This window comes from Sphaerodactylus townsendi, linkage group LG03, assembly GCF_021028975.2.
Source record: "Sphaerodactylus townsendi isolate TG3544 linkage group LG03, MPM_Stown_v2.3, whole genome shotgun sequence".
Taxonomy (NCBI): Eukaryota; Metazoa; Chordata; class Lepidosauria; order Squamata; family Sphaerodactylidae; genus Sphaerodactylus; species Sphaerodactylus townsendi.
In genome coordinates, this window is record NC_059427.1 from 115,301,184 (window position 1) to 115,325,653 (window position 24,470).

The following is a 24,470-nucleotide window of genomic DNA, read 5'->3' on the forward strand; positions in this document are numbered from 1 at the left end:
TTGCTCTATCCCCCTATCCACCTAGCACACAGATGAGTAACAACTATGCATTTATTGCACAGTATAATTATGTTCTGGAAGGGCCCTGAAATATGACACATGTATTTTAGAACCTGTACATGACACATATTTATGTTTATTCTTACGTTTTATAACTGATTCCTATTCCAAGGAATGCTGAGCACCTTATAAACAGTTTCCAGATGTCCTACCATACAATTTCCAGATGTCCTACCATAGAAATGCTACTCTGAGCCAGATCTCCTTAGCTTCAACAGCAGAATCCTATCATTTGCCTTGAGATCCTTGTCTGGGCCAGAGCTTTTTGGTCCCATGGTCCCTAGTGTGTGTGTACGTGTATATGTGTGTGCGTGTTTGTGACTATATCAGTATTAAGTTGAAAATATCCTAACAGCTACAGGGTAGGAGTCTTAAGATTCCAGAGATGTCCACTCTAATATTTGTAGATGTGAGTTTTTGGGGTGTTTTTGAAATAATGTCTAACTGAAACTGACCTTTGCTGACTCACATCTTTCGCAATTTTTCAGGGAGACCATCTGGACGCACCGTCTCCTGTTTCTGGAAGAGAGAGTTCTCAGTCAATGGGCATCTTTCACCATTTGGAATGCTGGTAAACAGGGCAGGAAGCTCTTTAGAAGTTTATCTCTCACAAACCAAAAAAAAGTAAGTGCAAGGCAAAATGCAAAGGTGGGGGCCACCTTAGTGAATGCTTAATCTCCCTTCAATATGTTTTAATATTCACTTGCTAATGTTTTGAAGAGAACTTTCCATATATTATCTGTGGTTTAGAGAAAATATAAGCACCCTTTAAACATCAAGTATTCAGGTACTTTGAACCAACATATATGAACCTGACTTTTTATGCTGATATGCATAGCTTGCTTTTCTTATCTCCTTCTGCATCGTTTCTTATGTGAAGCGCGATAGGAACCTCAGTTACAAACTAACTCTGGTTACCTTTCAAATACAGGTGTATACAGTTAGCCACAGTTCATTTTCTCTTCTCCTCAAATATATCAGAATTCTAAACTGGAATATAATCTATGCTCTGAGTGCTGGTTTAAAATTAATCTGTATACCTGCATTCATACGTAATGGGTAAACTAAATTACGGTAGCTTCTAACTGGAATTCTCTGCACAAGAAGGAATGGGGGAAAGGGAGAAGCACATGTGTGAATCTGGCCTGGCAATATTTTTCATTTCATTTCATTTATTACATTTGTCGGCCACCCTTCCTCTTTCGGACTCAGTTTGGCTTCCAACAATTTACAGAAATATAATAATGATGTAAATAACAATAAAACAGGAGTTAAAAACCTACCAATCCCTTTCACAATAATAATAATTCTAAAATTTTTAAAAACGTAATGGTAACTAAAATACAGTGTTAAATAATTAAATTCCTATGGCTATAAATAGGGAAAAGTTGGACCAGTGGAGAAGAGGCTAAAAGTGATGTCTTGAATGCAGTATAAATTAAATAATAATACTAGTTGTTTAAAACCTATGGATTTAAGTGAAATAAAGCAAGGGAACAAGCCAGTGGTGGGATTCAAATGATTTAACAACTGGTTGTTCAAAAGCACCATTTTAACAGCCAGTTCTGCCGAAGCGGTGCAAACCTGCTGAATCCCACCACTGGAACAAGCTCTACCCAGTTCATGTAGCTACCAAGTGGCCATGAAGTGGCATGTTGGTTTGTTTTATATAAAGCTTGCTGGTATTCTACCTGTTCAAGCACCCAACAAAGCTATGGCATGGTTCTATAGAATACATGGTGAGTTTATAACACAAAGCACACATTTATATTGGCTATTCCAAAATAATGCTAGTGAGCACAATAATAGTAAGCAAATGAACCAAAGGAGATATAGATTGGCATAAGGTACACCATGAGCTGCTGCAAGACAGGTATAGCAAATTGCAAAAATATATTCCTTGTGATTAAGTGAACCATTCTTCAATCTTTTTTACATATCAGGCCCGTGTTGAAAAATCTAGAACCCTATTTTCCATCAGCCTCTTGAGTCTTTTGTCAGGATGCCCTGAACAAATTTATCTTCAATCTCTAGTAGAAACAATGGCTGTTAGGCATGAAAAAGGCAGGGTGGAACACAAATGTCTCATAATCTGATCTGCAACCAATTTCTTCCTAAATGTAATCATTAACATGTTGTTTGGGTCCTGTGCAGGCAAAGACCATCTGGGGAAGTCTAACTCCTTTTGTTGCCACTTTTGTTTTTCCTTATAGTTTTTCAAATTAAAGGATCAAAGGTTAACGTGAAATAACTGTCTCCTATAACAAGACTTGAAACATTCCTGTGTTTTCCAAACATGTTTTCCTGTTGGGAACAAATGTAAGGAGAAAACATGAAGGAGGAGAAACAGTAACCTGTTTAGTCAGTATTTTTCAGACCACCCAAACAGAAAAGCAAAAGTAGATCCACAGTCATAAAACAGACAGCCCACTAAATGCTGCACTGCGCATTTCTTGTAGACATTTATTGAACAAAAGCTTATCTTTCTTATGAGGTATCATTTGAGTTAAATTCAGTGGGCACCAGGCCCCTAAAGGATAGGGTGACCTACCCTGCATTCTATAATTTCTTTGAATAGCAGAATAAGTTCTAAATATGTCATGAAAGATGCTGTTGGGTGGCCATGGTGTGGTTTCTGAAGCTATTCCCTACATATAAAGACAAAATCTCTTAATTGCAGGTTTAGACTCCTTGGGATCCTAATTCGCTGAGGACATTCTTTCCACCTTGTTGGGAGATTCTTCCTCTCACTTCCTTTGTATCTGAACATATGTTTTGTACAAGAGTGATTTTAGACACTCCTTGGTCTTATTCAGAATGCTTCTACTGTGAAACCATCTATCATTCTCCATATCATTCTACACCTTTTTTGTTTTTGCATTGCTTATTGAAGGTTTCAGCATCAGCCTGAATATTTGGGAGGGTGACATGGGAGGGTTTTTCTCATTTGGGAGGGTAGCTGTCAAATTCTATTGATTGGAAAGAACAGCAAGACCTGCATTGTGATAGCAGCTACTTTGTGGAACTCTTTCCCCAAGGAAAGTGACCAAAATATGCTTGATTTCCTTCTGCTGACAAGAACACTTTGTCACATTCATTATGGTAGCCCTGTTAGTCTGTTGCATTGAAATTAACACAGAATTGTGTTAGTTTTCCCACTTGTTGGTTGAATTTAATTTTTGTTCCTGCTGTTTTTGTGTTCAGGTTTCTTTTTACTGTTTGATATTTTAAGCCCTTTTGAATAGAATTATTCTGTTCTTTTATCCTCCACTTCCAGTACACAACACATTTAATAAATAATATGAATTTAAAAGTTAAATTGTGTATGAATTTTTTTAGGAAAGATATATCAACAGGAGACTAGATAATAATCTTTTCCTGAATCGTGATTCCTGATAATAATCTTTTTCTGGCAAAAACCATGTGAATTTGGCACTCTGACAAGAAGTCTTGTATCAATTCTCATATCTCATTGCACCTTCCTCCATACAAGCGCATGCGCTATAAATTTGTATCTGTTCTTGCCTGTGACTTCTTCCATCACACTCATGACAGGCGGAGTTATCTCCCTTTCCTCTTTCACATTTCTTCTCTATAGGGAAGCCCTTTGTGAATCATCACTTGAGCTACAACGGTAGTAATTTCCACTGCCTGTCCTTTCCCCATCCTTAACATTAGACGTGGGCCACTTTAGCTTTGGGTGTTAGTGAAGCACCTACCAAAATCTGATCTTTAAATGCTATTTCACCTGCTGCTAACTGTCCCATTAATGTAAGGTAATTTTCTCGACTCTCTAGATTTTAGAAAATCTAGATAGCATAAATTTTAAAAACTAAAGACGCAAGTATTTTATGAATCAGGACACCTTTACTTTGGAATTCCTCAGTTACTTCAATACCAATCTGTAAAACATGTTAAAAGTATGTGAAATAGCCGGTCACATCATCATTAATTGTATTAAATCACATAACCACCAACACCCTATTGTCATCCTGTGTGGCCCCCTTATGAACTTTGTCTCACTCTCAGACAGTCCTTGTGAGGAAGGAGTCTGTGTCGAGATGGGATGCTTGGTCTTTCGTAGGTTTACATTGTTGGTTGCTGTCTGGGTTTTTATTGATAAGATGTTAATTAGTTAGTTTTTATAAATTATTATTTATGAAATGTTTTTGAATATGCATGTAGGCCTCCCTGAGGCCGGCCTTGGTCAGGAAGGGCAGGATATAAATTTAATAAAATAAAATAAATAAAATCAGAAATAGAAACCTCCAGCACTGATGTGCTCCAAGGCAGTGCTTGAGGGAAACAGCAGTTGTATAACAGTATCTTATGTGCTTGTTTAAGGACATTTTGAGTCTGCCTCTGCCAACATATTGTGGCAATGTCCAGAATCCAGTACACAAGCTAAATTGCAAGAGACTGTTGTGGCTTATCTGTGAATGCAAACTGGATCTCTGAACATGATAAAGTAAATGGTTTCATGTTGCTGAGGGAAACATATTGGGGTCTGACCAGCATCTGGCTTGAATTCCAGGAAAGTAGTTGGAAGCTTGTCTAATGCATTATCTCCAAAGCCACCTCCCTTATTTGTCAATGTAGCAATGGAAGAAGTGCTGCAAAGAGGAGAAGACAGTCACATGTGAATCATTATTTCTTTGTAAAGCTGCCTAACTTGTACACTCCAAACTGTTGAATCATCTTTGTCACTTGAGGGCAGTTTTCAACATTGTTTGACGTTGCTATGGAGATGTCATTATTTTTTTTCTCTATTGTGTTGCAATAAGTTCTGTGAAATCCCTTGGGTTCCTTTAATTTCCAAATGCCAGCTGATGATGATGCATAAATAAGGAGATGATGGTGGGGGCGGGGGTTGACCTCACGCAAGGAAAGGTCTATGAAATGATGCACAGTAATCAGTTCAGGCGACCTCTGTGGCAGCCCTTGTTTGCTTAACATTTCTGTTATCTGTTGAAACTGCTTCCTAGTGCAAGAAAGATCTAACTTTCTAAACCTGGCTTGCAATTGATACAGTCATCTCTGGTAAATATTTGTGTCGTCTGGAAAGCCAATGATGTGACCCCAGAGAGAAACTATGAAGCAAGAGCAGATTACTGCAGCTGTCTGCCCATGGGTGTTTCACCATTGGGCGTCAGCTTTTCCTTTCCTTTATTGCAGCAAGAAGAAGAGCTCCTCATTGCTGGAGTGGATCTGGTGTGCTAAGATGCCGACATTCTTCCAGGCTGACCTTTGCGTAACATTTATTTTAGAAACACTGCAGACCAGAATATTATTTTGCTTATAACAAGGTTGTAATTAGGCTTCTTTCTTTCTTTCTTTCTTTCTTTCTTTCTTTCTTTCTTTCTTTCTTTCTTTCTTTCTTTCTTTCTTTCTTTCTTTCTTTCTTTCTTTCTTTCTTTCTTTCTTTCTTTCTTTCTTTCTTTCTTTTCTTTCTTTCTTTCTTTCTTTCTTTCTTCTTTAAGGAGTATTGAAAACAACTGGAAGGATTAACCTAATTCAGTACAGAATATTGTGCTGGTAATAGCTTTTGCAGCTTCTGTTCCCTTATCATGGGTTGGATTCTCAAGGGGAGTGGGTATTTGGCCTGATTTTTATCCTGTGTGACTTTTTGTGTGTGTCTAAACATGTCCCACAATTCCCAGCATAGCCTTTTTTTTGGGGGGGGGGGGGTCTCTAGCTAGCAGAAAATCTGGGGAGGACCCAGCATCACAAGTGGAAGCTTCTTTAAACGGAAAGTGCCCTATATCAGCCCTACCTACCTCTCAAGGAGTCTGTTGCGGGGAGAGGAAGGGAAAGGAGCTTTTAAGCCACCTTGAGTCACCTTTCAGGAGAGAATGGTGGGATATAAATCCAAGCTGCTGCTGCTGCTGCTGCTGCTGCTCCTCCTCTTCTTCTTCTTCATGATTGAAATCTACTTATTTTTCTCTCTGTAAGATTATTTTGTAAAAAAAATCTGTGAGAAAACTTTGTTCTTAGGAAGATCTAGCACATTTTAGAAATGATGTTCTACCACAGCTAGCTGGAGCTTCGTTCTCAGTATGTTGGGCCTTTTCTTTAGCTCATGATTCCTTCCCTTACCAAACTAAGCATGTGTTTCCATCCATCTCTTAACCTCTTTTTGTTTCCATTCATCTCTTTTTGCCATTTTCTCCCACTTTTCTTTACCTCCACCAATTGAAACATAAGTTCAAATGAGTCTGAGGTATCATAGAAGTGCCGTTGGCTGACCTTCCAGAGATTTGGGAATCAGTCCGTTCTCCATGATGTTGCTTTCAACCAGAAGGAGCAGGTTGTGGCTGGCGGAAGTTTTAGGACAGGTGTAAAGATAAATGTAAAGGTCTCTGTGGCACATAGTGCCTTTGCTCAACTTCTGCTGGTTTACTTTATTTTGAGTTGACATCCCACCCTACCTACCAGTTGGCCATGCTCATTCTCCCTCCAGATTTCAGTAAACTAGAACATTCTACATGCATCTCTCTTTAAAGACTGTCCAGATGCTTCAAATAGTGCAAAATGTTATAGCAAAGTTGTTGACCAACACAAATGATTAGGGGCACATACAAAAGATCTGTATTAACTGCTTTGCTGTTTCTAATCAGACTTTAGTTCCTATTGACAGTCTTTAAGTTCCTGAACATTTTTTGACCCAAGCTCCTTCAAAGACCTCTTGCTTCCACGTGAGTCCATCTATCAGTTATATCAGCAGTAACCCTCCTACACCCTCAGAGGTGTAGCATTAGAGAAAGAGAGAGCTCTTTCTGTTGGAGAACTTCACCTGTAATATCTGTCTCACCCCCAGCTGCTGGCCTGGCACCTAGTTTTTGTAGTTTTAAGTGCCAAATGAAAACGTTCCTGTTTATTCAGATGTGTTATCAATTCTGTTGGATCCATGGGAATTATTTTTTGTTGGCTGCTATATTCCATTTTTCTGTTTGTTTTATGTTGCATTAGCCATCTCAAAAGTCTGGCCTGAGGCCACATCTACTTGTGTGAGAGAATGGAGTAGCAAAGTATTGAAGGGGAAGATTGCACTATAATAGTACAGACTGTGGGTGGAGAACCATAGAGAATCACATTTCTGAATTCCCCCTTCTGATAAAAAAAGTTCCCTGAAATAGAAAAACAGCACAGCAAACAAAGAGAAGGAGTAGAAATGTTCTCCTCGCCTGGCTAGGTGCTGTTGGGTTTTTTTGAGTGTGAAAGAACATTCAAAGATGGAAAGCACAGCCTGCAGTTTGAAATGGTACCTTTCATTCTTACACATCATTACTGCTCTGTCCTACTGCATGTGTAGGTGATTCTCCCTCGTTTTCACTGCATAATCAACATACCCCTCCCTTTGACTCTTTTTCTGCTGAATCAAAGGCACCACTGTTTCCCCTATGCTCTAAAGCCAACCCTTGACACACCCTCCCTGTCCAGCTCCTTTGCAGTTTCCCCTTTGCCTCCAAACTACTACAGCATTCCGCTTTCCCCTGCTGCCATAACTTTCTCTCATCCATCTTATCTTTTGGCCCACTCGTCTGGCTTCTGTTTGTCGTTTGTGAAATTCCACATATGTTTCTACTTGGATGGCTCGCTGTCTCCCGTTCAGTATGCCTGGAACAAACAAGTGTTCCCTTGCACAAGATCCTTCCTCCTTCCATCATTGCCATCACTGTCCTGCACACTTTTTCTGAACCTCTGCTAGAAGCCAGCTTGCTGGTCGAGGAGAGACTGAACACAGACGTTAGACAGAGGGGGGGGGAGTCTTTCCTCCCCTGCCCCACTATTCATATGAGAGATCAATCTCTCGATCTCTCGGTCAGTGTACTTAGGGAAGCAGGGAGGAGCCAACAGAATGGGGGAGAGAAGGAGGAAGGCATGCAAAGGAATACAAAGGGGAAGGCTGGTCATGGGCAGAGAGAAGATGTCTAGGACAAAGCTACGCCCACTGGCAAATCTGTCCCGCTCTGGTGGCAAAGCAAGATTTTATTCATGTTATACATGGTTTCACTTGCCATGAAGAGAGTGCTAAGTGAAAGTGAAAGTGGAGCTCCAGAAAATATGTACAAGTGAAAGTGAAAGTGGAGCTCCAGAAAATATGTACAAGAAATCTTGCTGTGGTAAACACTGGCCTCCACTATGCAGCAAAACCTCAGCCATAGATTTTGATTCATAGGGCTGCCATGTGTTGGAAGTAACTTGATAGCACTTAACACACTCATTACAGATTTATGGAATACTGACTGCAGTAGTCTGATTTCAGATTCAGGTGTTTGCTCAAAAATGATTGATATTCACATCAAAAGCATAATTCCTGTAAGTTGTAGTAGGGTTCCCCCCCCCCATCCCCCGGCAATGGATCATCTCACATTTATACAATCATGGGAACCTGTTTAAAGCTCTGATGAAAGAATAATCAGACAGGTAGTTAATGCCAACCCTCCATTTACCATCTCACCTGCTGGCCCAAGAAAAATAGATGCCTACAGAAAAGGCCAAACAAACCAGGGCAACCTTTCCTTCTCTGTTCCTTCTGCAGGGCACTAAGCCTTAATGGTTTCAGCCGATGGAAGTCCTCCTTTTCCTATAAGATTACACAATGGCATGTTACCAGATGACTCTGTTCTTATTGTTGTGCATTAATTTAGTGCAGCTGCTTTAAATTGTTAGCAGTTTAAAAAATCATCAACCCAGAAATTACTGCATGTATACAAAACCATACTGTTCCCACAAAGTGAGATTTGAGTCATTTTTAAAATTCCGATCATAGGGATCCGAAGGACTTTGTGGATAGAATGTGTTTTTATTTCTACAGGCATTCTATGAGCAGCAGGAGTCTGTAGGACTCAGTGGACATGAGCTGGTGGTCCTCATTATGATCTTTTCGAGCATGTTGCATGCCTCTCAGTTCAGCAGACTAGAGCCAAAAAAGAAGAGGCTGCGGCACTCCTGTGGTCTTTCATACTAGAGTGGGTTGGATCCAACCAGTTTCTCCATTGGTGAAAAAGAAAGGAGGGGATCCCCTTTGACCACCAAAAAGAATATGCTGAGGATCATGAGAACTGCAAGAACAAAAGCCATGGGCAATGGGGGCTGTAATATGCAGGGGAACTGGGAAATGTTGAGCAAAAAAAGTTGGCTGGATGCAACACAATATCTCATTCTCTGGCCTTGATCTTGACATTTGCTCGACACTTTAGTCAGAATTGATCCTTGGAGCATTTTGGCTTGGGGAAATTTGGGAAAGATTTCAAGTGTTTTGCCTTGGGGGAGTTTGGGAAAGATTTCCAAATTTATGGATTTTGCTAGAAAATTGGCGACCTTTCAGGGACCTCTCTTTTGTTGAAACAACAGTTTTAAAATTGTCACTCTGAATAGTTTTAAAGAACCCCTGTTTCCTAACTGCGTTTTTCTCAGATTCAAGGGATTGACAGGGCACGGTGGTAGCATTTCTGCAAGACTGAAGCTGAACAGACCTTTTTTGTTTAAAAAACATCCGATTCACCTCAAGCTTGCAGCTGTAGACAGAAACCAAAACTTTTATAGGAGGCTTAGAGGGTCTGTTTTGTCTACTTTATACTTGTCAGTCCAGCCTCAGCAGTATGAATGTTTAGGGTTGCTTTTATGAGTTTATTCCCTTATCAATCTAGTTCAAACAGTTTGAATGAGCAAAGTACAAAATAAACCCAATGTTAGCCAAACTAATGGTGCTGCTACAGCAACAGAGAATGTACATCTGGGAATGTGCAAGTCCATAAAGGTTTTCTGCAGCAGATAACATGCAACCAGACCTTTTTCAGACATTCTGAGTGTCTGCGGGGAGTACAGGCTGGCAGCATTTGAAAACTGGAAATACTGTACTCACATTAGTCCTTTTCTCAAGTTACAGTGGATTCTCAAACAGTCCGTCTAACACTGTACACTTGATTGTTCTTTGTGCGTGCATCGAGTAATTCTCATGTTGCAGTCAACACATATACAACTGGAAAGTGATACTTCACATTTATCAAGGTCTCTGGTTTCATTCATAAAATGAAAGCAAGTTGGCTTTTTCTTACAAATAGATCGATAGATATACATACAAACAGGATGTACATGGGTTCACTGTAACATGTGAACAGAGTTGCTGAGCCAAGCATATGCATATGCATCTCCGCAAAGTTACACACCTCAAAAAGGGATAGGGTAGGGTGGTAGGAAAAGCTGGCCAAGTAATTTGATTTGACAGCTTTGGTTCAATCTCCAGAATCCCCATTTTAAAGGATTGAAGGTAAGAATTTTGAGAAAGGGTTCTAACTTTGCGAACAGCCACTGTTAATAATGAAAGACAACACTAAGATATATTAACACCTAGTCTGATTATATAAATAATCTCCTGAAATAGTGTATTTTCAGGAAAAGACACAGTATTTTACCAGTATTTTTGCCATAGATAGTTCCTCCCCCCCCCCCCCCCTTCTCGATCCAGTATGGGGCAGCAGCCAACTCTGGCTTCCTAACAACAGTATGTGTACATTCTGTATTTTCAAACATGTTCTTTTCTCATTTGTTCTTTTCCTTTTGAACATGCACCAAATGTGAGGTAGTCCTTAATATCCCATTTACCTCATTGTTTACACTATCTCTCCTAGGTGTTATCTTGTTTTATGTTATGGGGATGGTATTTTTGTCTTCCTGATTTCCCCAAACATCTTCCTCCGTGTGTATCTGTTGAGACACATCTTTTTCTACATGTTTCTCTTTCAAGATATCTATCAATAAATGAAGTGGTATATAGGTAGTTAACTGGCAATACTTCCTAAAGTATTTTTCCAGTTATTAATTAAAACAGTCCCTACCCCCACCCCCAAGTACTATACAGTGTTTCATAAAATCTTCCTAAGAGACCCAGGCGTTGGGGCCTATTGATGTGAGGGAAATAAATAAAGGATACAGATTAATCCTGATATTCTAAAGTAAGCAGTTCAGTAAGCCTCTTACTCAGAGTTCTGTTTCTCTCATAAACAATTACTCATAAATTCTCTCTCCAGCTTTTGGATGTATACCTCTTATTATTTTTTTTAAGGTAAATAGTGATGGCACAAAAATAAGCAATGTAAGACTAGACCACCCATGCAGATATTGGTTAGTGTGGGAAATACCTATTCCAAGCTTGTTTCTGCAGTGTGCTGTAAAGGGTTTAAGGTAGAAAGAAGATACATGAAAATTATGCACAGAGACTTTATTGTAAGACATTCACTCTTCAGATGGTGAAAACCTTGTCACAATGATCTTTTTCCTGCAGAAACATTCTTACAATGTCTAAGACTCTAAAAATGTGGTTCCAGAAACATTCAGGCAGAGGTGTAGTTGGGCCAGAGTGCACCTGGTGCGCACTCTGACTTTTTTGCGCCTCAAGCTGCAGCAGCGGGGTCCTATCCCCCACTCGGATTCCCCCCCACCTCTCATTCTCCACTCTACTTTTAGAAAACCGAGTAGGCTGAGAGAACAGGCCTTCCTGTTCTCCAGTGGTGCACTACATTTCCCAGGGTCTCCTGGAAATGTAGTTCCCACCAGAACAGGAAGACCTGTTCTGCGGCCTGCTCAGTTTCCTAAAGTAAGTGTGGGGGTCGAGGCTTCTCAGGGCTGCTGTGTGGGGAATTCAATGCACTCCCCTGTGGCAGCCAGCCCTCCCACCCCACTCCACTCTTTTAGAAAACCAATCTCAGGCTTGCGGCTGGAGAACAGGTCTTCCTGTTCTGGTGGGAGCTACATTTCCTAGGGGAAAGGGGGAGGGGCCGGGGATCTTTGTGGTGTCCCCCACGTGACTCCAAATTGCAGTGCCAGGTGTGTCTAAAAGCAAGTCACTCGGCCCCTGGGAGCTTCGCCACTGCCACATTTTGCCACATTTTTATGTAGACATTCATGCTCTAACTTTAATCTTGTGTAATTCTAGAAAGCATCATACTATGTAGGTCTGTTGGTGTGCCATTGAAACATAGACTAGTTTCACAGAGATTATCTTAACATAGAAAAACTCTTTATGCTATCCCTTTGAGTTGACTGGAGGGGGGGAGTTAAGTATTTCTACCTGTGCAGTATGCTTCTCTTAATTTCTCTGTACTTTTTGAAAGCAACCATTCAACACAAATAAGGCAATGTTTTTAAACTGCAAAGTTCAGCGTTTATCTTGTTGACAGTAATGTTATAAATCAACTCAGAAAATTCTTGCTTGTTAATGTAGCATTTTTATGAATTCAGCCTTGCCAAATAACTCGCCAGATTTTTAGTTTTGCACTCTTTTCAGAATGAGCATTGCAAATACCATTTTCTGGTGGATACTTTTGTTGCTCTCCTCCTTACCCATTCTGACTGTTCTAGAATGAAGCAGGAAATTAATGTGCAGCACTCGGTTATCTTTTATGGAATGACATCTAAACACTTTGCCTTTTCTAAGATAGGCAGTGTTTCTAAGATAGGAGTGTTCAACTTTAGCATATCGGCAGCTGTTGAATACCTAAGATCAGACAAAGTACTTACGTTCTTTGTATTTTCCAAAGAGTTTTTTTAGCCTAGATGAGGACAATTGAGAACTAGAAAGCAGTGACCCCCGTTTTAAGTAAACTTTTTGAGGCGCACGCACACACGCACACACACACACACACACACACACACACACACACAGATGTATTAAGTGGATAGATATCCTGATGCAGCAAAAAGAGACAGGAATCTTGCATAAGCCAAAAGACTAATACATTTTAATTCTAACATAAGCTTTCATGGATTAGAGGCCATTCATCAGAGATTTGATAATTATAAGCCCCCTTCAAAAGTGCATTTGCTACTGAATTTTCCTGCTGTCTAGGGTTTGCGTTGGGGCGGGTGCTCCTCAGTTCTCTCATCTGCTAAGAGAGGGAATTTGAGTGCAATCACTTTTAAGCTGGTTATAAATACATTGGGGGGTGGGGTATGCTGTGGGAAGGTGGGTCCCAAGCCTCTCACCATCTTAAGGGGAAATTGCTTGATGTGGTGTCTATTAGGCAAACTGTCACCCGAAGGAGAACTTAGGGTGGCAACTTGTAGGAAACAAGGCTGCGTGCTCCAACTCACATTACAGGAGGTCCCCAAACTTAAGACTCGAGGAATGTCAGTAGTTCCACAAGGCAGTTTGTTGTTCCTTCAAACAATAGTTCAGGCTTTAAGGCCTTCAGTAAAACAATAAGTGGAACTTAACAGTCCTGGCCGTCCAATGCAGCAAAACCTCAACCCTTTGAAATTGAGGTAACAGACTAGGTGCTGGGACTGAAACATGGTTTCAAGCTTGACTCCCTAGGGCAGTGTTTCCCAACCTTTTCGAGGTCAGGGTACCCTTGACCTCACTCTTCATATCTCACGGTACCCCTGCCGCCACCCTCCACCTTCTCCTCCCATTGCCCCTGCTTGCCACACACCCCACCTTCCCCTCCCAGGGTGAAGAAAAGCACTGGGGGGGGGGCTGCTGACCTTGTGGCAGGCCCTGCCCCATGGGCCAGCTCCATGTCCTTGCTGGCGCCGGTGGGAGACACCACAAAAATGAGGGGGTGGTGGTAGTGTTGCCGTGGTACCCCTGGGACATGCTCATGGCACCCCTGGTTGAGAATGGGTGCCCTAGGGCATAGGTGTCAAACTCGCAGCCCTCCAGATGTTGTGGACTACAGTTCCCATCATCCCCTGCCAGCATCATGCTGGCAGGGGATGTTGGGAACTGTAGTCCACAACATCTGGAGGGGCGTGAGTTTGACACCTGTGCCCTAGGGCATTCAAGGTCACAAAACTAAAGTGCCACATTCCAATTAATTAAGCTGATGAAATTATTTCTGTGTAAGGTGAGAGTTTATGACTGCAGATAAATTCTACCTTGCTATCTCACTTCGACCCTTTAGATCACCTGGTTAGCAACTGAGTTGTGTGATTGTCTTAGATCACCAGGCATAGATTCGATTGGTCAGTGGGCTCTGACCACCTCAAGTCCTCTGCCCATAAGATTTAGGATTTTCAGCCTAACAAGTGTGATCCTTGGACCTAGCAGTAGTTCCTTGATCCACCATTTGCCCCTTGAGAAGCCTACTCTTGATACCTTCTAACATTGGTCCTTGACACATTGAGACTTTGTGACTTAAGGGCTAGAACTGCTGCCTTACTGATGTTCTGGACAGAGTGGCCTTCTCAAGCTGAAGGATTAAACATACACACATGGAGAGAGATTCCATCCAGTGGAGGTGTAATGTTGATAAAGTTAGGGTAATAGGTTCAGTGCCATCAACAAATAGCATTTATTCATCATTTAACTAATATTTTTCTTTCTGCCTTCCCTAGGTGATTGCATTTTGTGATGTAGACAAAAATAAGATCACAAAAGGATTTTATGTTTATGAAGAATCTAAGGTGGGTGCCTAATGTATGAAACAAGATGATTTGAAATGCTATTTCTGCAATGTGTTATGATATCCATTGTGGAGAATGTATATCGCTAGTTGACTAACTCAAAATAGTGAGGTTGAATTTGTGAAGGGGGTTGTGAATTCTGGGTAGAAGATTGTTGGATTTTGTAGCTAGAAACATGTGTTAGAACAGTGGTTCTCAACCTTCCTAATGCGGCAACCCTTTAATACAGTTCCTCATGTTGTGGTGACCCCCAACCCTAACATTTATCCATTTTACAGATGGAGAACGCTGATGCAGAGAGTCTTAGGTGACCCCTCTGAAAGGGTAGTTCGACCACCAAAGGGGTCCCGACCCCCAGGTTGAGAAAAAAAACCACTGTGTTAGAATAAAATGCAAGTCAACTATAGTTGCTCTGTTTGGGTAGAAAAATTCAAAATTACTATTTGTCAAGAAGTTTCTTTAAATTTAAGGAACTCTTGTCTTCTCTGGCTCTGTCCCAAACTTGGGTACAAAGCCACCAACTAGCCCTGTAAGGCTAGTAAGAACTCAATTTGTCTCTTGTAGTGTGGACTCTAAGGGATATGTTGAATTTGTATCAAAGCCACTCAAGAGCACAAGAATATTGGTGATAAATTTATTTAAGTAGAGTTCAAGGATCCTAGATAGAACAGCAAGAAAACAAAGATCCTAGCTTGTCTCAACAGGAGAATTTGTCTAACATACAGTACAGACAGCCAAGGCAAGTATTTTTCTCAATAGTTATCCCTCAGCTCTTCATGAGCTCCTTTGGTTGGTTTCATGCAGCTTGTAGCCCTGATCCAGTCCTGGAAAGGCCCCAATCCTGTCATTCAAGAGAATCCTAGTAACTCTGGATCCTGTTGTAAGGCCTCACAGAGCACACCACAGACAGGTAGAACCCCTACTTTTATCAAGAAAACCCTCTTGGGGTGAGACCCCCAGGCCAATCAGGTCACTGCCCAATCTAGGTAAAGGTACTAATGACATGTCTTTGGGAGGTCCCCCTCCTCCCCCTGACTAGGTAAATTCCCGGGCCAAATTCCCAGGCCTCCCTCTCCCACCAAAATGACAAGTTGCTTTACATTACAAGGCCAAACACCAAGCCAGCAATGAGAGTGAGAGGCCAGCCAGATACTGTCCACACTTTGTAGCTCTTATCTCTGCCAGCAATTGAGAGGATAGTTATGCAAGTCCATCTCTGCATCGCTGTGCTAGCCCTTATTCACAGCTTACACTCCCCACTACCCTTAATACAGAATTAATATCATACGAGGTTGTAATAATCAGAGAGCGGGAAACAAATCACAAAGACTCTTTGAGAAAAGAGGCTTTGTAGTACTGTTGAATTTGGTTTAATTTGTTATTGCCTTAGCTCCTGGAGGAAAAGGAATGGAGACGTGTAGGGTGGTTTTCAAACACTACAGAGTGCAGAAATCCCATATCTTGGCTATGTGTGTGTTAAGTGCCATCAAGTTGCTTCCAACTTATGGCAAGCCTATGAATTAATGACCTCCCAAATGTCCTGTTGGCTAACAGCTTTACTCAAGTCTTGCAAGTTGAAGGCTGTGGCTTCCTTGATTGAGTCAATCCTTGTCATGTGAGGTCTTCCTCTTTTCCTGCTGTCCTCAACTTTTTCTAGTGTTACTGTCTTTTCTAGTGAGTCTTGTCTTCTCATAATGTGACCAACGTACAATAGCCTCAGTTTGATCATTTTAGCTTCCAGGTCTCCTTGTAGAAAATCTAAAAGATCCATCCATTCACTGGGGCCCTTTCCGCACGGGCCAATTAAATTGGGATAACACCAGTTAAAAACCCAGGTTGGGGGGAACTTTGCACAGATCCTGATCCTAATGCAGATCCACTCCATGTTTCCCCCCCAACCTAGGTTTTTCAAGAATCGTGTTATGTGCAATGATTTTGTTTTAACTCGCCTTGCAACCCCAACCAAGCAAACGGTCACAACTGCAAAGCTCATTCTAACAAGAGAATTGTAAATGTCATGATTCTCAAAAGACCCTTCCCTGGTTCCCATCTGCGGAGCCACACAGGGAATATGGGACATATCATGGCCAGGGGGTGGGGGATGTTGGTCCTGCCTGCTTCACTGACAGGCAGGGAAGGAAAAAAAGGCAGCCAGGGAAGGGGAAAAAAAGATGTGCCTTCATGCAAAGGCACATGCTTGGGACAACCAGCCATGCAAAGGGGCCGGGGCGAGGGCAGGTTCATGTTTTGTCCTGTGCGGAAAGGGCTTTAGTGAAACTACCAGATACGGTTCATTTTTCTCCAGGTTTGTCTTTTGAATCTTGAGAGCTAGAAAACTGTTGGGTGTTCATTTCCTCATTAAAAAAGCATTGTGATTCTCAGGGTTCTAAGCCAAGGAGATACCATGAAAATGCCTGACTGAAAACCTGAGCACCATTGCAGTGTAGCAGGAATAGCATTCATGGCCACTGATATGTTCATCTTTGTAGTCAGGGGACTGGTTTGCTGTGCAATAAAAAGTTCCACAGTGGCACTGAGGTTTTGGTTTGTGACCAAATCAGTAGCTCCAAGTCGGACAGCAAAGCTGTGTCCCATTCCTGGGCACTCGCTGGCACTCTTTCGTTTCTTTATGAATGGCTGTCATTTTGGGTGGAAGTGAACAGGCAAACGAGAAAGAGCTTGCAAATTCTCTTTTCAGAAAGATTGTTTAGAAATACAAAATAGAAAGAGTGAATGAAACGACACGTCCAAACAGAACATTTCCCACCAGGAAATTCAACTCATGCTGTTTCTCCTCCTCCTGCAGAACAAAGATCCTGAATGAGACCCTGTAAAATTAATACAATAGAAAAGGAAAAACCAAATGGTGTGGGATTTTGTGAATTAGCTTCTCTTATGTCCATAAATTACGTCTATTTTTAAAAAAAAGGATGGTGCCTCTGGGGCTGGATTCAACCCATGCTGACGTCAGTGGGAATTTTTCTACTTGCTTATGAGGGACAAGGATTTGTTGTCATTATATGCAGAGGGCAAAACAACATTTAAAGGGAAGTGGGAAATCTACAGGGGTTTAATTTATATCTCCTTGTCTGTGTGGGAGACTAGCAGCCCTTTATGACCCTTTGCTCTCGAAGTGGCATTGCTGAAGCCATGGCATTTCTACTACTTCCGGCAAACACTGGACCAAGGTGAGCTACATTGAATTGTGTGTAAGCTGCAGAAGAGCCATAAACATATGTCAGCCCTAACCCCATTGCAGCACTCAGGTGAATGTGCAGCCACGGAAGCCATGATTGGTACATGTTGTTTTGGGATAGAAAGGTGTGCTATAAATAGTTTAATGTGTTATACTTACTTTTCTTATTGGACTCTGGACTCCGGCTTTAGAGTACAAGCTAACAAAGAAATTTGCTGGTCTTCTTATAGGAAAAACCCAAACCCAGAATACCCATCATACATTTCAGAGATGCTTCCCCACCTTTCATAATTTGTGTGAAACTGGTGAGTATAATTTGATATCCACAGCAACATATAATAATGTGTTTCATTTGCAACAAAAATGTTTTGAGGTACTCAGGCCAATTTTTGTCCTTAATTTGAAAGATGACATGTTAACACTGAAGAACTACTACTTGCTGTGGGGCCAACTCAAGCCATTTGGCCAACCCCTGTCCTATGATGGCAAAGTGTAGGGCAGTGATACCAGTACCCAGTGGGATAGTGAACATGCTAGTGAATTGACTGGGGTAGGAAGCCTGGAAGATGACGTGTTAACATTGAAGAACTGCTGGGGTAGTGAACTTTTTAACAGGGTGGAAAAAACATCTGGCGCCTCCTCCCATTTGTGTTGCTGCCCATGGTGCAGGGCAGGTGATTCTGGAGCTTATGCTGGACCCAGATCAGGAGCAGCAGTGGCGTAGTGGTTAAGAGCAGGTGCGTTCTAATCTGGAGGAACCGGGTTTGATTCCCCGCTCTGCCGTTTGAGCTGTGGAGGCTTATCTGGGGAATTCAGATTAGCCTGCGCACTCCCACACATGCCAGCTGGATGACCTTGGGCTAGTCACAGCTTCTCAGAGCTCTCTCAGCCCCACCTACCTCACAGGGTGTTTGTTGTGAGGGGGGAAGGGCAAGGAGATTGTAAGCCCCTTTGAGTCTCCTACAGGAGAGAAAAGGGGGATATAAATCCAAACTCCTACTCCTATTCTTCTTCTTCTTCTTCTTCTTCTTTCCAAGGTTTGCAGAGCTTGGAAAGCAAGGTAGGGGGAGAAGGCAGCACAATCCTTCTCCCCCCGCCCCCCACAAGCAGGATTATGGCTTGTGGGCCTTGGAAAGTGGGGGGAGGGGAGGGAGGCAACTTACAGGATCAGTCCCTGCTTTTCACTTTCTGGGGCTTGCAAAGCACTGGTGACAGCCATTCTCTCCCCCCTGTCAGTTTCCAGTCCCCCTGGGGTTTCAGAAATGAGTGGGAGAACTGACACAATTTCAAGGTTGGTTTTTTTTTGGGGGGGGGGGGGTTCAACTCAACTATTTTGTAGGAGTCAAATAAAGCCAGTTGGTATTGGCTCTGTTCGGCTTTACCGAATCAAAAGTACCCAAAATTTACCAATAGAAACTAGTCTTGCTCAAGCCTATACGTAAGTCCACTAAAGAACCTTAAATCACAACTGCCATTGCCTCAGGGCACCTCACTGCAGGCATTGGGGAATTAATCAAAGTACTGGTGTTGTCTTTTTGTTAGCTGCTACATGCGGCAGGGTTTTTCATAATACATCCATTGGTAGAGTTCCCAGGGCAGCTTATCTGCGCAGTAAATTGAAACCATGACTGCTTCAGATTTTCAGAACAGCAAAGGATAGCATCTTGTTTGTTTTGGGATGGCTGGGAAATGGTTTTTGATTTGGAGGTAATGGTTTTGTCCGTGCGAGAGACTTTCTCCCGTTGAAAAAATTCCCCAATCATCAAACTGACTTCCTTTGAACAGCCAGATCTTTGGGAAAAGTTCCCTCAAGTTTTAGTAATACTAAGGTAGGGGGAGGCTACCTGAGTTTCTCAGAGACATAAAAATAATTCTTAATTACAGAATTCTATTCAGCTGGCGCTGTTTCAGTATCTGCTTTGTCTTTGTAAATTCAGAAGAGAAAAGATCTCACCAGCCATCTAGTCTAGCCTTTGTCATGATTTCCTTGGCAGCCGCCTGCCTATACATGGTAGCGGTGCCATTGTTCCATTGTTTGTAGATAAGATAACCTAACATAAAGCAGCTTGTTTTCTGTTTGGTATTGCAGCATGTGACTTCTTCGGCATTGCCAGCATGTGGTTAGTAAATAAAACCCAAATGCCCCAGTGTTGGCTGACCTGGGAAGGCTGGGGAATCCCTGTTTCACATCTTCCCTCTGTCATTAAACTCACTGGTTGGCCTTAAGCAAGCCACTGCCTCCTATTTCTAGTAGAGGGACACTAACCCACCTTCAAAAGAAGAATGCTTGTGATGGTTCAAATCACTATATAAATATGATGAGTAGTGATATTTGTTATAGACCCCTTTAATTGAGGTTCAAAAGTAGAAAGGGGACAAATGATGACTCCAGAAGCCTGCAAAAATCCATGCCACATTTTTATCCCACTTTCCCCCCACTCCCTAATGAGTTCTGCATATAAAGTACTCTTCGCTTTAATTTTATCAGTCCTATGTTCCTTTGTGGGATGCGAACTGGAATAGTTCAGCCTGATCTCATTCGATCTCATAAGTGGAATTGGTGTTTGGATGGGAGACCATCAAGGAAGACTCTGCAGAGGAAGGTGATGGCAAACCACCTTTGCTTAATCGTTTGCCTTATGGGGTTTGCTATAAGTCAGCTGCAACATGATGGCATTTTATATTTTTCCTTTCCTTATGACCCCCAAATGCCCAAATTGGTGTCTAAAAAACGATAAACTCTTTCCCTAGGCATCTGTAATACATGTATCACTTATTTTCCAGGTTATTATTACAGTTGTAATACAGGCGGTATAAAAGTCAAAATATAAATAAATAAATAAATAAATAAATAAATAAATAAATAAATAAATAAAAGGCTTCGAAGCTATCTAGAGATGGCATTGTCATGTTGGCAGTCTGGGCAGCAATTGAATAGGAGTATTCTACTGAACATTGCACTGAGTGATTTTATGTATTATTCTTTCTTGTGAACTGCTTTGGGTGAGATAATGATTTTATGGAGAATATGATTTAACTAGCGCAAATAGTTAACAGACATAGCCTGAGATGTTAACATAGGACAGTTTAGAAAGGGCACAAAAATAGGAGCAGATGAATCACATTTCTAAATCTCCATAAAGTTACTCTTTGCATTTCATACCAAGAATCAGTTCATTTCCTTTAAGTAGCAGAGAAAGCAACTTAGGTGTAGTGAGATGACTTGCCCACTTGAAATGCTTTTCTCTATTCCCACCTTGCATGAAGCAGACGAGTTTCGATGGTTTGGTGTCACCTTTGGTCACCCAGCCTTCCTTCTAGCAACCTTCCACCCCCAACAGAAAGCAACCGTGGGCAAGGCTTCATCTTGAAGGCCTGATGGCAGAGAAAATGGTTTCTAATCTGGTTAAAACTTGCTTAGAGGAACTGAACTTTTGTTGCTCTGTGGTGATATAATGCAGACTAAGGCTAAATCTGCAGATTCTGACTCAGATGTATTTCTGGGCCCCTTGAACTTTCTTTTCTGCACAGGCTCATGTGAAAGAGGAGATTAAATACACAGCAGCTTGGTAGGATTGTTTTTCATTTCCCTCAAATATGAGCTCCCCCACCCCCTCCAGTCTCTGCTGCAGTCCTGAAGAGGACAGAGGTGATTATCAGGGAGACATATTGTATTAAAACCTGCAGAAGACTGATGACAGCCAGTGCTTAGAGTGAGGAGGGGGGAGGCAGAGGAGGGAAATTCCCCACTGGCAGCTCTTATTAAATGAAAAGCAGGAAGCCTGGTCAGCCCTGTGAAGTTGTGACATAAAGGCCACTGGTGCTTTATACATCAGCAACTTTTTCAGGAGATGGCGAAACAAAGGCACCAAGAACAGGTCATTTGCAGTGCCGTGTCCCATTGTATGCTGCCACAGAGCCAGCACCACATCTCCATGTAACTATTCCACATCCTCAGCACCTGGAGCTCATTCAAGCCGGTGCACCTACACTGTGTTCTGATAAGGTCTTGATATTAACCAGCAGTAACCGCAGAGTTCAACTCCTGATAAATAGGAGCACATTAATCTCAAAATGACTAATAAATAAGTCACGTTATTAGGGGTCAGATGGAGAAACTCCTGTGGCACTGGGAAAACTCTGCAGGACAGGGATTGCTCTGGGGCAGCAATCTAAGCAATCATGCTTCACTGTTGCCATCCTCACAGAATAGTCACAAAGAGTGTGCAATCCTCCATCCAGTCTTATTCATCATTTGTTTTTCTTGCATTTATGGTCTAGTTTTGCCTCAGGATCCTCAGTAAAGTGACCAAATGAGCTTTGTGGATAGGTGCTAAGGAACAATTCTGTGTCAGTTTCTTGGATTAGTGGCAGAGATCAACCAGGAAACTCCCTGAGGGCATTAGGAATCCCATTTAGGTGCTATTAGCTCCAAAAATGAACTTATCCTTGTAGAGCCTGAAAGAAGCCATGTGTAAACGTCATTTTAAGGGAATAGTTGAACTTTCCTCACTGAACCCTACAGTAGTGAATCAGAACCGAAAACCGGATAGAGTATAACCTTGCCATGTAAATAGCAGCAATATTCTGTGACAGTTTAAACTCTCAAACTACAGCTCTAGTCCAACTAGACTAGAGCCACCCCTACAGTCCTCTTTATAGGAAACTTGACTGCTGCAGCTTTTCACTGAAAGAATCTGAAGAAGGAATCTGTGGGCGTTTCCCCACTCTCCACGATCCCCCCTATGCCGCGCGCTGCTCTCATCAAAAGGCACCGTTTACAAGAGCGCCAGGGATGCCACACGCTGAGGGGCACACAGCGGCAGCGTCGGGGTGGCTGCGCTGTCGCCGCCCCTGTCGTGGGGAGTGCCGGGGACCCCACGCTACTTGAGGAGAGTAGCGCGGGGCTTAAGGTAAGTGGGGAAAGGCCGTATCTCTGTGGCAGTCTTATGCATGCCAGATGGCTCTGTGAAGTACCAGCATGGCCCAGAGATTTATGCATGCAAATAGTTGTGTGCATTTGATATGCTGAACTGAAAAAAGAGGCAAAAAGGCAATGCTGAAAAAGCCATTTTTATTATATATTTTTAGCTTTCTCAGATTCATTATCTTTGTCGGGCTTTTGGGGGTGCAGTTTTTTGAGATAGAGCCACCACATTGGCAGTGTAGCTGCAGGTGAATCTCCTTACGGGAACTCCCAAGTTTGGTGAAGATTGGGTCAGTGGGACCAATTTTATGGGCCCCCAAAGAGGGTCCCTGTAAAATTGGACCCCCTGACCCATTCTTCACCAAACTTGGGGGTTCTTGTAAGGAGAGTCACCAGCAGTTACACTGCAAATTTGGTGGCTCTACTTTTAAAACACACACAGAGCCCTGCAAAGATTCCCACAGGGATTAATGGACCCCAAAATATTTCAATATTTGAAGGGGGGGAAAGGGGAAAACCCCATATTGGTATGGAAATTTAGAAAAAAATTGTGGCTATTTAACCCAAATCCAAGAATGCTGAAAAAATGATGACATTTCTCCTTGCAAATATGTCTTAGCAGTGAGAACATTGGTCCCCATCTCAATTTTGACAGCCTCAACTAGAGAAGTCGTTCTCCATTGTGCTGTGTGAAATTCCTTTTTAGTTAGAGATGGCGGAGGTTGAACTTGAAACATCGAGGCATGTTTCAGAAGGCCAGATTCTGTTCTTGTTATACACCTGCATTAATGTAGTAGCCAGTAAGGTGACTGTACACTTAGTGACCATTTAGCATACCATTTCCTAATCTGAATCAAATCATAATAAGGGTATGAATTAGGTAGGTAATGGAAGTGATGATTTATAAATACTTAATGCCAAATGAACTAAGAACAATAGGGAGATTGTCTAACAGTGCAGTAATGAATATGTAACTGGACCTTCAACAACCAGGGTCAGTTCAATCATCATGCCCCACAATATGGAATCCAAAGAAGAAAATAAATGTTTGTACGTCAGTGTTTCACAGATGGGTGTGTGTGTGTGTGTGTGTGTTAAGATTTGAATTCGGTTTGCTAGTACATAGCTATGCTAATGTAATATCTTCATTACATTAGCATACCTACAGTATGAAGTGCCAGGAGTTGGTTTCTTGCAGCTAAGGCTACAAACTCATAAGAAAAAATCTTGCTGCTTACCACTTTTGGAGCAAGAATGTGAGTGCCATGTTAATCAGCCAGCTAAGGATGCAACTGATCAGTGATGTAGCTAGATTTTTTATGGGGTGGGTTTGGGGGCATGGCCTGGGGGCATGGCCACACCTCCCCAAGCTCTGCCCCCTGCCTCAGTGCTCTGAGGCCAGGGACGGCAGTCTCCTCTGCCCTGCCCCCCACCCCACCCCCACCAGCTGGGAGCCCAGCCGGCAGCCAGCAGGAGCTTTGGACATGTAATGGGGGGGTTGGGTTAATGGGGGGGTTTGAACCCGTGAACCCCCCTTACCTACATCATTGCAATTGATGTAAGAAACAGCACCAATTTCACCCAGCACCTGGTTTGAAGAGCCTGCCTATTGTGGCATTACCCTCTGGGAGCTGCTGTCTCTGAGTTGGAGACTTGTGCTGAAAGAATTTTCCCATCCCTTCCAGAATGGTTGGTCCATCATCAGAGGTATGAGAAGAAAGAAAGACATATTCTTTAACCTTGCAAGCCTGGAAGAGCTTGGCTATTTTCTTTGGAAAGTGTTTAAACCTATGGGTGGAATTTCTGAACTTGTCAGCTCTGCAGTGCATCTTCCAACCCACAAGCCGCTCATGGCTGGCTTGTTTTGGCATTCTCCTT

General features: G+C 42.2%; 1 protein-coding gene across 5 annotated transcripts in view; it reads left to right on the forward strand.

The window, feature by feature from the left end:
- B3GNTL1 (UDP-GlcNAc:betaGal beta-1,3-N-acetylglucosaminyltransferase like 1) overlaps nucleotides 1-24,470 on the forward strand; it is a 240,091-nt gene that overhangs the window by 212,523 nt on the left and 3,098 nt on the right. For all 5 annotated transcript variants that reach the window (XM_048491468.1, XM_048491469.1, XM_048491470.1 and 2 more), the window contains 3 exons: nucleotides 549-684; nucleotides 14,401-14,469; nucleotides 17,896-17,970. In XM_048491468.1, the coding sequence (XP_048347425.1) occupies nucleotides 549-684; nucleotides 14,401-14,469; nucleotides 17,896-17,970 (280 nt within the window). The remainder of the gene's footprint in view (nucleotides 1-548; nucleotides 685-14,400; nucleotides 14,470-17,895; nucleotides 17,971-24,470) is intronic.